At 37.1% G+C, this 17847-nt stretch overlaps 1 protein-coding gene across 1 annotated transcript; it reads left to right on the top strand.

Moving 5' to 3' along the window:
* Window positions 1-1252: 1252 nt before the first annotated feature.
* LOC134536783 (3-ketodihydrosphingosine reductase) lies at window positions 1253-17839 on the top strand. The gene is made up of 7 exons (XM_063376700.1): window positions 1253-1527; window positions 4654-4822; window positions 8368-8510; window positions 9092-9283; window positions 13995-14162; window positions 15844-15945; window positions 17382-17839. Exons 1-7 carry the CDS (start codon window positions 1420-1422, stop codon window positions 17490-17492), a joined length of 993 nt encoding a protein of 330 aa, XP_063232770.1. The 5' UTR covers window positions 1253-1419; the 3' UTR covers window positions 17493-17839.
* Window positions 17840-17847: the final 8 nt, after the last annotated feature.

Below are 17847 nucleotides of genomic sequence, written 5' to 3'. Positions count from 1 at the left end.
TAATTTGTCACAATGCTGGATGAAATTTTTGAACTTCTTATGCTATTTGTGCATTTTTTAATTTTTTAAACATGTATAATTTTAACTAATAATAATATATGCGCCATCTCTCGCTGTTAAAGGAAGTCTAGAACTACGATCCAGCAAAACTATTGATAACGGGGACTCAACTTGGCTCTGCCCAGCATTGATTGAAAATTCCTTACAATGGGTACCTATGTCTCACTAATGTAGACAGGAATGGTAGCTGTATAAATGACGAAGTTTCGCAGCACAAGGGCAGATTTTCGCCCGATGCGGTAGTGTAAATAACTGTGAAATACTACTCCCTATGATCGGCCCACGCACAGAGGATGTCTTCTAAATCCGAAGCCCCTTCAGTTAAATAATTGTTTTTCAAAATCGTCGGCCAGCGAGCATCTAAGCTAGGAAGAATGATTAAGGGACCTTGCTTCCTACTTGGCGAGAGAGTTAGAACTCGAAGACGATAGCTGACGAGTGCAGTGAGGCATAATCAGTAATAAATGGAATAAAAAATCTCAAATAAATATTCAGCAAAGAAGAATAAATTCCGAACATGAATAGCAACTGATATGCTATGGGATAAACCAGGGTCGTCTCGCTCTGCACATATTCAGTACGTACTTAAATACATGAGAGAAAAATATAATTATTTTTATTTAAATGGCAAAGTAAAAACAAAACTATGAGACAAAAATGAGTATAAACATGTAAACACTTGTTAATGTTTACAATCTTTTAAATATTTTTAAATTCTGTAATTGTTTAAAATTGTGAGTGATAAAAAAATTAAATGTAAATATAATTAATCGCAGTGGGTATCGAACCAGTGTCTACAGATAACCAAACAATTAAATTCATATTTAAAAAAATGACACTTGTTTAAAGATTATGGTGTAAAGCGAACGAATATTTTTTATTTAAATAAGTTTTTAACATTTAAAATATGCTTTGTTATGGAAGATCCCTTCAACATTTAACTGACAATTGCGGCAAAGTTACAAGCTATTGCCTTGCATTAAACCCTTAAAAGGGTCCCAAACAAATTTAAAAATCTTGAACTTCACCCGACGTTTGAAACGAAATAAAGTTTTAAAAAATATTCCCACTTTTATATTAAACTACAATTTAACACAAAATCAACAAGCCTACTACTAGCGCCGTTAGTTTGCACGCCGCCGTGAGCTTCACTAAGAGGACGGAGAACGTAGGTAAGTTGCTATACCTATCTCCCTTATCTATGGTCATGACTCATGGGTTTTTGTAAACAATGCGAGTGCCGAATGTTTGAATACGGGTTGTGTCAATTAAATTAAGTACAACGATGTTTAGTGACGTGCGGTTATGGCCCACTTTGTTTTAGTGTCACCTATGTTTGTCAGTTAAAAATTTTAAACTATGGCTTGTTTATTTATGGTGGCTTTTTTATTTGTATTATTATTGTTAGTTTTGAAGAAATTATTATGGAGACGTGGTCATAAGTCCTTAGAAAACTTACACGTTGTTGTAAGTATTTGTGTTAATTAATTTATCCTCGCCCAAGCGTATCATAATATTTAATTATCTAGATGACTGGGAGGTAAACTCGGGAGGAGGCACAGATGAGGGACGCATGGTTGACATCCAGAAGCAAGGTGGAGGAATAGGAAAAACTGAGGGAGAATGTTAGTGGGTGCAGTGATAGACGAACTGCAGGAGCATGTAAAGAGGGGAAAGATTAAGAGGTTCAATGCAACAAGGTATAGAGTCAGGGATAAGCAAAAGTGGGTGGGGCTAGAGAAAAAACAGAGGTGTTTGGCAGAAAGGTGATATGATAGAAAAAGGGTAAATCTAAATTAGTATGAGACCTGGGTAAGACAGCGTGTGCATTGGAGGAATGGTAGATTAGGGCCAGAAATTTGTGAGGAGGGGTATTGGTTGGTCAGAAGTAGAAGATAAAGGCTCCTGGAGGGGTAGAAGTGGGGAAGAGGGATAGCAGAGAGTTAAAAGTAATGGAGAGGAGTAATAGGGAATGATAATGAAAGGGTTGTAGTGGGGGGGAGGGGGAGTTAGTACATTGGAGAGAAGGGTTCATTAAGGGTCTGAAGTAGGAATGAGAGAAAAGCAGTGGTGGAAATAGATATAAACAGAGAATAGGTATGGCAAAGATAGAACTGTAGGAATGAAGGAATAAGAAAAATCTTGATGATAGGTGACAATGATGAGAGGAGTTGAGATAAAGAGAGATGGATGTGAAATTCTGTACTGATTATACATAGGAGGAAGGCAGTTGGGAGACTTACCAAAGTAATAAGTGTTATGAGGAGGGAAGAGCAGTTGAGAACTGTTATTTTTCAAATTATATAATGTACGTAGAGAGGTTGTAAAATATGGATGCATAACTAGAAAGACTTTTGGAGGAAACTAGATCGGTGCAGGGGAAAAGTCTTAACACTAAATGGATTAATGCCAAGGAAAGATTTCTCCACTAGGCAAGTGGAAGAGGTCAATAGTTTGTTGTGGGTAGTGAGCATAGGTGTGCCCAGACATTTCCATTAGGGGGGGCCCTGCTAAATTTTTTAAATCAGAAGCTGAATTTAGAATGTTAAATAGCCTAAATATATTCACTCATTGGCTTGTTGATATTTTTGTGCAGTATTAACGAGATATGTTTACTAGTTAATATTTATATCCGTATAATTTTAACAATCTTGAAAATATGTTTTTTTTTCCATAGACAATGTTTAAAGTGTACTTACACATTTTCCCCCTCGAATTTCCAATAGCTTGGTCCAGATATACCTTGAAATGAACTTCTTTTTAGTGAATGCAAACACAGCAATTCAGACAACAGAACTTTAACAAACCTCTTAAAATATTTTTTTTTGCTTGGCCATTTTAAGGGACCTCATGTTTTAAATAAACTAAGGCGGCTGTATTTCCAGAACGATAAAATGTTTAAAAATATTGTTAATTAGCATGCTGCAACACTGAAACACAGTTTGAGTGTCACAGTGCCAGGAATATATGAATATTAACGAAGGCATTAGAGAAAATTCCGATCTGAGTAATTACATTAGGGGGGGGCCATGGCCCACCGGGCCCCCCCCTGTAGGCACGCCTATGGTAGTGAGTGAATTAGGGATGTTGACTTTGCTAGAGAATATGAGTGAAGACTGAATACACTTGAATCTGAAAGGTGAGGAGTTGTAAATGTTCCTGATGTAGCAGGTTAGGAAAGAGTATATAACGGTAGGAAGTGATGTGTACCATCAGGGAGATGGAGAGGTGGGGGAGCTGGAAGTTGGCGAGGCAGATGATGGAGCACGCTGCATGTGTTTGGGACTTGTCTGTGGTGACGGAAATACGAGAGCAGGGCAGCAAGATTGGTAATGAGTATGTTGAGGAGAAGGGAAGAGACAGAGACCATCAAAGAGCTGGGGTTTGAAAACACTAAAGGGGAGGAGGCTGGTGAGTCTGTTCAATGTGATCAAGTGGGAAGGAGGTTGGGGAAGCACAGAGGGAGGAGAGACCATGAGTGGAAGATACAGAGGCAAACAGAAAGAGGGAAGCACTCGTTCCTAGTGGGGACATGGCGGAAGTGAAATACACTTTAAGTAAAGGTATTTGAAGTGAGGGGTGTGGTATACCTACAGAGAAGCTGAAAGAAATAGAAGAGTGAAGTAAGGAGAGGACTCCTCGCCACCTGGCAGAAGCCTAAGTGCAGGTGTATTTTACTCAATATCAAAAGCTAGAATGAGCAAGATCAAATGAAGTCAGGGAATCTTTCAAATAGAGTTTTGCCTGAAGGCCAAAGGGTTGGTCAATCAACACTTTTACGAAGAGGTTCTTGAAAAACTTTGAAAAAGGACCATGTGTACGAAACCAAACATCAAGAACAACTGGGTCTTCCATCACGACAATGCGTCTTGTAACACAAAAATTTCAATAAACAAGTTTTTGGCCAGTAAAAACATTTCTGTCACTGCTTAGCCTCCTTATTTATCTCTCTTGTGTCCTTGTGACTGTTTCCTCTTCTCGAGATTGAAAAATCACCTCAAGGAACATCGTTTAGGACTCTTGAAAACATGTGTAAGGCTGCCAGCTGAAGGTTGTATGCAGTATTGGTAGCTACGAGGAGTGGAAGAACCATCTCGAGCACTCTGTGGCTTCCCAAGGAAGTTGTTGTGAGGGGGACAATATTGAATTGTAATTCTATTCAAATAAAAAATTGAAGTAAAAAGAAAGCCTGTCTCATTACTTAATTTTAGCACATCGTAAATTCATATGTAGTTGAAAAACCTATTTGTTAATTAAACGTAAGAGAAACAATAAGTGAATTCCGTATTGTTGTACCTAGGCAAATTATTTGAAGTATGATTAAATGTGACTAGTTAGTCACAGTGATGCATTGTTGCAAAATTTTATCCAATCTCGGTGGAGGTTCTCTGTTACAGATTGGCAGCGTTGATTGCATAGCATTGATGGAAATAACAGTACCTATGTTGCGCAGGAAAAATATTTTAGGGTAAATCTGACATGATGTTTTATGTGGTCTAAATGTTTTGTGTTACCTGGCAAGATTGCTAGATGGGAACTTGCCTTGAGTGGGCGTCGCTGGCCGGAGCCTGTGAGGCGTGACCTGTGCGGCAGGTGACCGGTGGTTCGAGCGGTATAGGCAAGAGCGTGGCTGTGGAGGCGGCGCGGAGAGGGGCTCACGTCACGCTCGTGGCCAGGGACGTGGAGAGGCTGGAGGCTGCCAAGGTCGAGGTCGTCAGGAGCTGCCTGCACCCCGAGAGACAGAAAGTGCAATACGTATCATGTGAGTGGCGCTACACCTGAACATGTTCAACATTGCAGGGCAGTTGGTCGTCTTCCTTGAGAGAAAAAAATAATAATAATATATTCATTCAAGAAATATAATTACATTATCTATCCGAAAAGTGACTCAATGTGATTGTATTACCAAAACTGCTGAAACCAAAAGCAGCCATTGGTAACAGCTTAGTTAAAAAGCTACACGCTCTGTAGTGTCTTGCATCACTCATATCCCTGTAGACCGGGGCTTCCTGAACCTGCACACAGGCGTGAAAGATGAGAGGGAATAACACTTGTGGGTTGAAGGAGAGTGAGGAGATGTGGTTTGTCTCTCAGTTCCTTTTTCTTACTTCTCTTCACTGTGGCTGCTGGACAAGGCACCCCCTCCCCCTCTTTTACACCCTCCTAGGCGACCATCACATTCTTTGATTTCTGAATCATTGCCATTGAAGTTCAGTCATCAAACACAATTTATTTTTCGAACTCCGGTTTGGTGTTTCAAAAGAGGCCATTTAAATCACTGCACTGAAGAAAGTGGCACCAGAAAAGGTCTTTTAAATTAATTTAAATCATTTTTCAAGTACTATGTACTTGAATTGTGATTTTCACTTCATAAAGTATTTTTTGTTAACTCATAATCAAAAAGTGTGGGGGTCGCATTGTGTTCAGAGTCACATAATTTTATGGTGATTACAGTAAAATGACAACTGTTGCATTTGTACGTACAATGGACGCTTGATTATCTCCTTTGCTTTGGATCCGTGGCACCTATATACCAAATAATAAGCTTATTTAATTCTCAAGTGATCCCAGCAACAACTATTGAAATAGCAATGAAAATTAATGGAACATATTCTTGCTAGCTAACAGTGAATAAGTATAGGGGTTGTGTTTTTGCTGCCTAATATTGCTGTGTCTCAGTACATAAAACAAAATTGACTTTGAAATTCAGATAAAAATGCATTTGCCGTTAGTTAAGATGGCTGGCTCCCGGTAGTAGTGTTTCCACAACCTGCTGGAAGGCAGCTCTGCATGTGACAATGTGCTTTTTTCTACTTTCTTTTTCTCTTTCTCTCTTTCTCTCTCTATCTTTCTTTCTTACTGGTATACTGTACTGCTGCTAAACTTGTTGGTGTATGCTTACTGCTGGCGCCAGTACCATTAATAGTACTCGTTGATTTATAAATAGACCCTTTTGTTGTGTGTGTGTTGTCGGGACGATATACACTGGCTGTCACTATTTTTTCAAAAAAAAAAAATATATATATACATATATATATGTCAATGGTACTGTTATACTCTTGTACTCTGACCCTTAGAAACATGCATAAAATGTTATCTATCATAAAACACACACTCTAGGACACAGGTAGCTAGGTAACATATATCAATACATAGGGATAGAATCCAGATTTTTATTAATAATAAAATTACTATTCATCAGGGACAACTAACATATGTGTAGAGATAAAAATCAACATTAATATAATTAGATAAAAATCACAGAAAAACAATCCTAACGATACTGAACATGACTCGTGGATATGCGCTTATGTAAATTAAACATCAGGAAAATACGTAGCACACATGAATCGTTCACAAAAGTTCGTTAGTGTAAGTTCAGAAAATAAATCAAATGATGTTTTTACGGACGCATTCTTACATAACAGAAAATGTTTGAAATCATAGCACAATTAATAATTAGTATGATTACTATTTATGTTTATATTTGGGTTCGTATTTGCCTTGGCTTAACTCAGTTTATATGGTAGAGACACGAAACTTGTACTCCCATTTCACCTCTGGGTATCACAAAATAAAATAATAATTTAAATCTTGGAACTAACAATTCATGACGTAGTTCAGGATAATTGACACCTTTTACGTGAAAACAAATCAGTTTGTCGTCAAATCGGAGTTATTTACGACGAAATTACATACAGCTGGGTATGTCTATGGGCGATACAAAATGCAAGATCTTTACTTACAGATTTTCACTCCTAATAACATATCCGTCAGAATATGCCCTTATAATCTTACACATTATTTATTTATACGTCGTTTAAGCTCATCCTGAGTGTCGGATGGCATAATCTAGCTAGCTAACTTTAAAATTTAAAATAGGCCTCACGCCTTTGCGTCGGCATCAGACGCCTTCATACAACCAAACTCTTATTAATTAAGACGTTCTAGACGCCTCACATCTAAAACACGGCCTCTCATTGGCCGAAACCAAAATCGGTTAGCGTAATTTACAATATAAATACCGTAAATAACACTCATTAATACAATTGAAAACACAAAAATGCGGTAAATTTAAAACGAAAATTTCCAACAATGAAAATTTCTTTAAGTAATACCCCGAATAAAATCATCGTTTATTCGTTAAGTTCATTAGTCCTTAGAGGGGTATACTCAATTGACTGTCCATATAAGTCCATTTCAGGTCATAGAGCATAGCTCTCGTAGATATACATAATTAATAAAAAATATATTTAAATAACTTTTGCGGGCGAACAATATACAAATTAAATAATAAAATTTCATAATAATAATAATAACAATCAAAATAATAAGACTTTATAAATAATAGTATCATTAAAATAAGTCATAACTTTCTGTGCATTATGAAAATAGTAACAGCACACTGGCTTATCTCATCTCTCTAATCTCACACGTTGGGCTAGCTGAGTTGTAAATAATCATGTGAGGCATGACCTTTACACACCTTAAGTTAGTCCGGCAAGTGTAAAATGGAATGAGTTAAAAATAATCATGTCATTCATTTACAGAATGCTGTGCTAGAAGTCAAAGTCTTATTCTTATGAGTACTACTGCTTGATATTAAATGCCCTATCTATTTTGAATTACAAAATAAATTAAAAATTAGTATTCTTGAAAGAAAGAAGAAAAACACACTGGTCTCTAAAACCGGAGTTGCTATCCATGAATTATTTGTTATGTTGCCTATTCGCAATTTAGTTTTTGTTTTGTATGAGGTCTTTAGAAAGTTGAAGCTATCCAGTTGGGAAGAAGATTCTGATAAAATCTTTTTTCTGTGGAAAATGGAAATCCTGCCTTTCATGTCACTCAGGGTGCAAGTGCACTTCTGAATGCACCATGTTATCATTGAGAGACTACAATCAGGTGAAACCTGGCAACTATACCCTAATTGTAGCATTGCCACTTTCCATGTAATTATATTTTTCTCGTAAAATTTGGAGAATATGTTCTTAACGCATCACTTCAAGAATTGTATGTTGCCATTTTTATGTCGAAATTTATATTTTTTTCATTTCATATGTTCTATCTGTTCGGCTCTTGATTGGCACAATGAATACTAATATAAAGATGTTACAGTGTTTATTTAACTGTCCAGACCCGAAACATTTCTGTAATAAATCATTATCTCAAGTCATAATGTTTATAGAATTATTTCATATCATTTAATTTTTTTTTTGCTTAGGTTTTTGTTTTTAATTCAAAGAAAGAATATAGAAGGTTCCTCTTAACCGAATAAGCATTATTGTGTTATGACATTTTGTGCAGTGGATGTCAGTGACAACTACGAAGCTATCGAAAGAGCCTTGCTGTGTGCAGAAGATGATGTGGGACCTATATACATGCTTGTCAACTGCGCTGGGACAGCAGTTTGTGGCAGACTGGAGGATATGACTGTCGCTGACATCAAGGTATGCTGCCCGACTGTGTTTGCGAGAGACGTTATCTTAAAACAGTTTATCTTGATCAGAGTTGTCACTTAAGGGAGGAAACGACAAATGTAGTATTTTAAACTTTTTTTTCTTGGAGGCTTTCATAAGGTGTGATTTTTGTTCTTAGTTATAAGTATACTGTATTTACCCGCATATGGGTAGCACATTTTATGCAGATTTTTAGTTCAAAAAAAATATTTTGTTACTCTTATGCATATTTATAAGTTTGGGTAAAAAAATATATATATAATTGCAGTTTGTCATTGAGTATGTAGTAAATAACTCTCCCGTGTTGGTTTTGTAATATATGTACAACATCACGAATTAAAAATTGTTTAATTAACATACTTCACAATTGCGTGAAAAGTACTATGAATGGTGCCATCGTATCCGCCGCCGCCGCGCCAGTCTTTAGCCGGCACAGGCGAGTAACACGACTTGCCGCGTATGAAGACTTCTGTGTCCCTCTGTATCCGCCCCTGTTGAAAAGTCTATAAATTGGTTCACCATGCAGGTGTCTGCAACCACCCTTGACCGACGTGGATGTTGTTGTGCGGAAGATGCTGGTGAGCCTCAACGTCCTGGGCACGGTGTACCCCACGCGGGCCGTCGTGCCGCTCATGAAGCAGCGCAAGAGCGGCTGCGTGGTGCTGGTGGCGTCGGAGGCGGCCATGCTGGGCGTCTACGGCCTCGGCGTGTACAGCGGCACCAAGTTCGCGGTGCGGGGGCTGGCCGAGGCCCTCCACATGGAGGTGTGTGTCTCGTCCGCACGTTCCTGCCATTTCGCGATTTCATTCCGTGTCAAGGCATTTCATGAAACACTCTAGCTTTTCCTGAGAGTCGTGGCGAATTGTGAGGGGGCAGCAGTACGGTGACCGCATTCTCATTGGCCCCGCGTCAAGAGCGGGACGACACCTCTCACCGACCTCAGCCAATAACCACAGGAGGAAAGCTACAGTATTTTGTGAAATACCTTGACACGAAGTGTATTCGCAAAATACAGGTGTCCCTAGCTATGTTGCCAGAAAAAAACCTTTCGTATAACTGCATAATGTAATGAAAATTATTTTTGATGTATCTCCAACATAGAATTTTGGAAACACATTTTCCTGATTAATTTCATTAAGAGTACCTATCATCAGCTAAATTAATTTTTTTCCTAAGAAATCGTAATTGTTTTCAACTGTTTCTGTAAAAAAATAAAATATATATCATTTAATACTACATATATTTTTTTGCTCTTTTGAGCATAGCACATAATTTTATAGAATGACTTGTTATTAACAGTGACAAACTTCTACAAATAGTTTTTACTATGAAATTATAATTGGTTTTATCAATTTAATCTTTTTCCCCAGAATTACTTAATCTGTAATAGGCTATCTGTCAATAAACACTTATTTATGGAAAAAGCAAAATAAATTATAAATACAAAAAATAAAACTTATTTTAGTTATAGATGGTATACAAAATAAGATTTATAATGTTAGCAGACTGGGTAGTATCATCTGGAAACAGTGGGTGCCATTTACACTTTACCGCAATCTAAGTGTGAGACAGACTATACACAAGTACTGCTTACAGGGTGTCTATATGTATGTGTAGTAAAATTTCACTGACTTTCTCTGACCAAATTTCCAGATTTTTGTAACTAATTTTAGTAAATATTCAACCAATGTTTGCAATTTTATGGAGGGGGGGGGGGAATCTAGCCTTCATAACTGCTCTAGTTCTAAAAAAACTTGCATACACCATTTTATAGTGTATATAACTATGCATTAAAGTCTGATCTTAAAAAAATGCTTTCACAATCTGGGTCATGGCAGACTGGAGTATGGAATAGAATTATATTTTTCCCTCAAATGTCTATCTGAAAAATTTCATTGACTTTTCCAGGATTCCAAATAAAGTCCCTGACTTTTCCTGATCAATTCCAACTTCTGTGACTTTGCCCTAACTTTTCGGAATGTGGACACCCTGAATACACCCGTTGCAAAATATGTACTTTTGTTGTTCATTTTTTCGCCAGCTATATTTAAAACATTATATGATATTTGATATTATTATTAAAGTCAGACAAATGTTTATAGTTTAAATTTTGTCCTGGCAAATTGCATCATGGTTAATCACTATAATTTAATTAGCTTTACTCCTATAGTCCCATTTTCAAAATATTTCCTCATGAAGATCTAGAATTAGCAGAAATCCAAAATGGCGGGTAAAATTAAGCCTGTTGCTCATGGTAGTGTGAACTGTGTTTCGTTCAGTGTGTGGGCAATTAAAAATAACTACGTACATATTTGCAAGGCTTCAGTATTGCTGTTGTGCATGCTAAATGTAGGTGAAATACTTTATTGTATCATTAATGGTCAGTGTTCTAAATTCATTGTTGTAACAGTACTATTTGAAAATGAACAATATATACAAAAAAAAGTTTGGGTTTGTATGTATGAATGAAATAATGAAAAAAACTATTGAAATGGCTATTAACATTATTTAGAACTCAAAAACATAGTTTTTGAATATTTGGTCTGTTTGTCTGTTTTTTCTGGAATTGGTGGAAAAATGTGACTATTGGTAAAACTCTTTTATTATGGTCTTTGGCCAACTGAAAGTGTTTTATTTCTTTTAAAATCTCCAAGAACGATAGTGGTGTGATTACTATTGATTTGATTATTGTCATACATAAATATAAACTGTGTATATATTTTGTTTCTGATCACAAAAATTATTTTGAAGTGAAACTTCTTTGCTGAGAGGGCTACAATTTTTGAGAATTACGAAAATTCTGGTCGCATGAAGGGTATAGTTAGGTACGTAGTGAGCGAACCAGTTGAGGAGGAGACAGCAGGGGAGAGAGAAAATTAACTCAGCATATGTGCATATAGGCATACAGTCAAACCTCTCTGAAACGACCCCTCACGGTTCCCAGGAATAGGGTCGGAATAGAGGGGGGGTCGTAATAGATGTTTTCCGAAATTTTCAGTTGATTTCAACCCCCCCCCCCCCCCCCCAACCCCTTTTCCCAAACCGCTACTCGCTAAGAAACCAGCCATACAATGGCAGGATGCTGTCACTCACAATGCTAGACGGCTGTGCTTTAAACCTTCATGACAAGTCCGTCGCCCTACAGGCCACCTCTAAAGAAAATATGTCAATAGACAGTTTATTTTTACTGGTTAGATTACATGTACGATTTCTTGCTTGCCGTAGTTAAATACACTAGAACCCCGATGTCACGAACCCCGGATTTAACGAAGCAGTGATTTTACGAATACATTCTCGAGAACCGTCAAAAAATTGGACATTTTGACCAAAATGTGAAAATCAGAAGAAAAAAAATTTAAAACAAAACAAAATGAAAGATTATTAAAATCTGTTAACTTTAACACACAGCGTATTTTTTGTGTCGGCTTTAATATTTCCAATAATGTTCATGTGAGAATAACAAAAAAATAATGGGACATTTCCTTTAAAAATACGGCAGCAGTAGCTTGTGCAACGTAAGTGGGAGCGCGGGAATATCGTCTAGACAGGCTGGCGGCAGCACAGGCGGCGGATGCATGACGTCATACGGCTTACCTCTCCTTCCCTTGTCTAGACTTCAAGGTTCATCCCTCCCAGGCATACAAACCATCGTGTCTCTCTCCCCCTCCTACTTCAACGTCCTTTGGCATGTGAAACTGTCAACATCCTTCCTCACCTTCACCAAACTGTGTGCGACTAAAGCCAGGTTTGTATAGTCCAGTTCTGGTAAAATGAAAAATTTTTAAGGGCCCCCGCGACAGCCATTTACCGTTAATTGTTTTGATACAAATTGTTTGTTAGTTACACAACATTATTTCTGAAGGAAAATCACTGAAACTTCAAAATTTATTTAATGGAAAAATTTAGCAGGGCCGTAAAAGTATTCATTTTTGCCGCAAATGAACTATACTCGCCCTTCCTGCCGGACAACATTCTCGGCGCGTGACGCATGGCAACTACAGTCGTGTGCCGCGCACAGCCACGAAAAACCTACGCAATTTCCAAACTATACTATATATCCGACTGGAGTCTGTTTACGAAAAGCATTTAAGAATTTGTTAATGGTTCTTTTGAGATAAAATGGCTAAAAGACATGTTTTCGAAGTTTTAGGTGTAAAAAACCCGTTACAAATTTCTTGAAAGTATCATAGGGAAATGCATTACACCTTTATCTTTATTTTTCCGCCATATAATGTTATGGTCACCGCTCAAATTTCACTGTTATCTGACGGGAACGAGATGACTGCGCGCCAGTTCAGAAGCCTTGCACTTAGAGGTTTTACCGCGCTAGAACTACCATTGAGCGTCGCTCTTATCATCCCGCTTCACTAACACACACACTGACCAGACGGCGCCCTAAAGCTGATTAGAGGAAGCATGTAGAAATGCAAGGCAGGAAATTTTTCCAGCTTATCAACCAGGACCCGGGCAAGTCTTGACTATTAAGCTTTTCACATTAAAATATAAGAGACTTGTATTGTGTAATTTCGGTGTTATTTAGCGGTTTTTCTTAAAAATCGCTTTTTTCGCATTTTCCATATAAATTCGCGGAAAATTTCGCGATTTCGCGATTCACCATATAATCGTGGCCCTAGTTATTGCTCGCGCGAGAGGAGAACGTGGAATGTTAGAAGAAAGATAAATGCGGGGTAGACAGACGGCAGCCAGTGTGTTTCCTGCGCGGGGAATAAGTGGCGTAGCCTTTTTTTTTATGCTGGGTGAAGCGACCTTTTTATATCAACCCACGGGAAAAATTAATTGCTTGAGCTGTCAAAATAAACATCGCTGCGGCAGTTAAAACAAGTCGAGGCGGGCGTGCATCCAGTCGGTCGCTGTGTATTGTCAACCGATAGTAATCAAAATCAAGAGAAATCCAGCAGGTAGCTTTGCCTTAACTGCGTACCACACTAGACACTCGCAATAAGCTAAACGTAAACACGTTGCCACAAAAACCTTTATCTGCACCCTGCCGACAAAGGGACGTGGAATGGGGGTTGTTAAGCGCTGACAGCGGTCGACAGGAAGCACTCGGCAAGAGAAACGCAGCAACACGTTACTCACCACAAGAAACTTATTTTCTGTCTGTTTATCTTCGGATTTTCGGCAATTTTTTCACGGTTCCTCGAAATCGGGTTGTAATAGAGAGGTGGTCGCAATAAATGGGGTCGCAACAAAAAGGTTTTACTGTACTTTTATTCTTGTATACTTGCACACTTGTATACTTTACAAAAGAATTCTTGCACAATAGCATAATTTTGTGTGTGTGTGTGCGCGACCTCAATCAAAAAGAATTACCGTATGTTTCCTATTGCTAATAATAAAATAAGCAAGAAGTTTACTTCTGTCACCCATGGAACGACGCACAAACTTTTTCATTTTGCCATGATAAAATGAGGTGTGTATCGGAAATGCCTAACCAGGTTGTGGTGGTTGCAGGCAAAGCCATACAATGTGTCGGTGACGTTGTGTCTGCCTCCTGACACTGACACTCCGGGGTTCGCAGTTGAAGAGCAGAGCAAACCCATCGAAACTAAACTAATTTCTGAATCCGGAGGTTTGGTGGCACCAGAAGTGGTTGCAAAACAAATGGTCTCTGATGCACTGGTGAGAACAAATTATATATATATTATTGCATAATAAGGATGTGTTTTTGTATTGGGTCTATTCCGGTTCTGAGATCAGTCTATTCCAGAGAGTCCAATGGTGTCGAAAGTTTCAGAGTTCAATGGTTTTGGAATTGAAGATGGTCGATTCTTCCTCTAAAGCACAAACTTAATTCAGGTTTTTTATGTATTTTTTAAATTTTAAATAGGGTTATCTAAATAATTTTGTCAATATTTTAAATTTGGAATTTCGTCTTGACTAATTACGTGTTTCCACACCAATCGGTTAATACTGCATTAATCTGCTGATACCACACCAATCACCCCATTACACCACTATCAAGTCAATACCCCATTAACTGGCTGATACCTGATACCTCACTAATTGGTAAAACCCCACTAATTAGCTGATACCTTACCAATCTGGAAAAATTGTATTAATCAGGCAATACATATGTGGTATTTTCGACTAATGGTCTTTTTGACAGGTGATTTCCAACTAATTGGGTTAGTTTAATTAATAAATATTTTACATTTGATTTTTTTTTATTCATCAGTTTTTTCACACACAGGTTATAGAGCCAATTAAATTAGAACAATCTTTTTTAAAATTATTAGAGTTTTATTAGGTTAACAAGGTAATGCAGATTTTTTTCATAACTATGACTGTATTTTTTTTAATAACAAGTGTTATTAAACCTTTTTTTATTGCAAGTGTGATTATCACACAATTAATATAATGCTGTTTAATTTCTATCATATATTTTTTAGTGTGAAATTATAGTGCCCTGTTTTTTTCAACTTTTTATATATTGAAATAATGTAAGTAAACAATATCCTTATTTATTTATAAATACATTTGTAAATAACAAGTAAGTTTTTGTTTCTGAGTATAAATTTAGGAATATTTTGACAAGAATTAAATCATTTTTTTTAAAGTGTATAGAATATGATGGAATCAGAATCAAAATCGTAGGGTTGAAGCCCAAAAATGAGAATCCCAACTGGAAATCTGAATCAGCATATTTTTTAGAACAAACGGAACACTAATTTCGTGAACTCACATTTTCTTCCTGTTGTTAAGTCTGTTACGATTCCTACAGTTCCCAAATAGTACATGTTGTAGCTAACGTGTGGCATTTATGTGATTTGCTGATTTTTGTTTACATATGAAGTTTTAAGCACCAATTATGCTAAATACAGCGCAGCTTCGTAAATACAAAATGCCCGTTTGTTTAGTGTTATGTATTTCATATGAACAGGTGTAGGTAGTCCTAGAATTGCACACAGTGGTACTATGCTCGGTAGGTTTTTCCCTGTTGCATATAAGTGTATCTGTGTTAATTACATGTGCCATTACACTTCAATCCGTTTTGATTGGTTAGCGTACACTAAATTAAAATAAAGTGTAAAAGTAAAGCTTCTTTTGAATGACAGTAAAATATGTTTCTAGTGCTCTGCTTTTACAATGTTATGTTTAGAATTGTACGCAGAATTTCATTTTGGGAAGAAGAAAAAAAAAAGGGGGGGGGGGGTAGTACCACTTTGCTAATTGCTTGTTTTCGAATTCATTTGTTTGTGGGAATGATAGAATTTTTTATAGTTTAACACCCCTGGTTATTTTGGTTTTAAATTGAAAAAAAGTATGATTTGATGGTTGTGATATTTAATTGTTTTTATAGAGAGGTAAGTTCTTCAGCACCGTTGGCTCAACGGGACTGATGCTGAGACTGGTGTGTGCTGGTATGTCGCCAGCCTCGTCCCTGGCAGAGGCTGTCATGCAGGTACGGTTGCCTTATCCGCGCTCTTAACAACAGTCGTGGCTCAATGCCACCCTCTGCTGCACAAAACTAATATTGTAACCAGGGGCGCAACAACTAAATTTCCAAACGTGGGGCAATATACCTTCTTATAAAGAATCATCCATCCCTCCTATTGAAGCGGGGGGCCCGGGGGTCCTCCCGCGGGATAATTTATATTTCAAGGTGGAAAATGGTGCTATTTAAGCAATTTTATTATCTAAAAATTGATTACACAGCACTTTCTTTGCCCCCGTTTGCCCCCACTTCAAGGTTTGGGGGGGGGGGGGGGGGCAAAATACCCTTGCCCCCCCCCCTCTCCTGTTGTTGCACCCCTGATTGTAACTACATTTTATCACCTTTTTTATCTTGATTTTATTTTTTTTAATTTTTTACTGATTTGCCGAATATTTAAAAAAAAGTATACAAATACAGTAAATTTCTCATAATAAAGTTTCCAAGGGAGTAGCTTACAAGGGGAGGGAGGGTCCAAGTCGGGGCTCAGCGATTTGGCTTAAACTGTATGAGTAGAAGCAGGCAGGTGCTCCTTCAACGTCCTCAAATATCTTGCTGAGTGTGTGCCCTAGGAAGCGAGGCAAAGCTCTTAAAGATCTTAAAGTAGAGTTTGAAGGATAATGTTCATGAATTGTCAAGTCAGCGGTGTGGCGCAGTGGCCAAGCGCATTGTTTGGCAATCTGCCGACTCGGGTTCAATGCCCATTTGTACTTCCCCCCCCCCTCCCCCCTCACAATATCAAAATATTAATTACAGAATTTAAATATATTCAAACAGTTTAATTATAGTAATAGTTTCTGAAACCCCCTGCTGTTGTTTTATTTTGTAAAAAAACAATTATTAATTCTGCCTTGTTTCATTAAAAAAAAAGGGGGGGGGAGGTGGATGCTTTGAAAAGATTTTTCTTAATTTCCTGGAATGTTTTCAAACCATTCTGTGATACTTCAAGCATTTAATCATATTGTTAAGTTAGGTATTATTCAAATAACTGATATTGTAGGTTAGCAACATGTAAAATACTGTAAAATCATTAGAAATTACCCATTGAAAATTTAACTAACAATCTCAGCATCAATCAAATGCTATGAAGAAGTATTTGATATTTGTTAAAAAAATTTATTTCTTATACATATTTCATTTTTCACTTTTGTAACCTAGATTTGGATTCAAGGCACTCTTTGATATTTGACCCGTCACTAAAAATATATTGTGTACATACCAGTAAATATTACATTAAATTTATTGAATTTACTGATTTCATTACAATAAACATAAAATGCAGAAATTACATGTATTTAAAACAAAATTACTTGAAAATAGAACCATTAGATCTAATGACTAGCAACAACAGATGTCATGGTAATGTTTGTTTATGGTTTAATTTGAATTTTTTTTTATATTTTAAGGTATGCTTCATGGGACTGCTACGAATTGTTTCGCTGGGGTATCTTTTCTACTTCAAGCACATCATTTCAAAATGTATGAAGAATCGGGAAAAGACTAAGAAATTGGAATGATTGCTGGCAACGATACATATCTTTCTTATACATTCCAGTTTTTTTTAGTATTGTATTTTAATACTACAAAGAGCACAATTTAATGCATTTGCTTTGTACTAAAACATTGTGTGATGTTTTGCCTTATAGTGTGCTAAGAGTTTTATCAAATGAGTGTAAACGTCCTTTGCAAAAGTAATTTTAAAGCAAAGTTAGGAGATACCAAAGAAATCATACTGCTGTTGAGCACTCGACATGAAACTGGGTCTTAGTACCTGGGATGGTAAATTATGATGTACATTTAGGCTTGTAAAATGTTCTGTACTGCAGCAGTAGAAAGTATTTGAGTAAAGTATTCAAATAAGGTATGTACTTT

The sequence above is a fragment of the Bacillus rossius genome, chromosome 11 (assembly GCF_032445375.1).
Source record: "Bacillus rossius redtenbacheri isolate Brsri chromosome 11, Brsri_v3, whole genome shotgun sequence".
Lineage (NCBI taxonomy): Eukaryota > Metazoa > Arthropoda > Insecta > Phasmatodea > Bacillidae > Bacillus > Bacillus rossius.
This window is presented reverse-complemented; position numbering and strand designations above follow the sequence as displayed.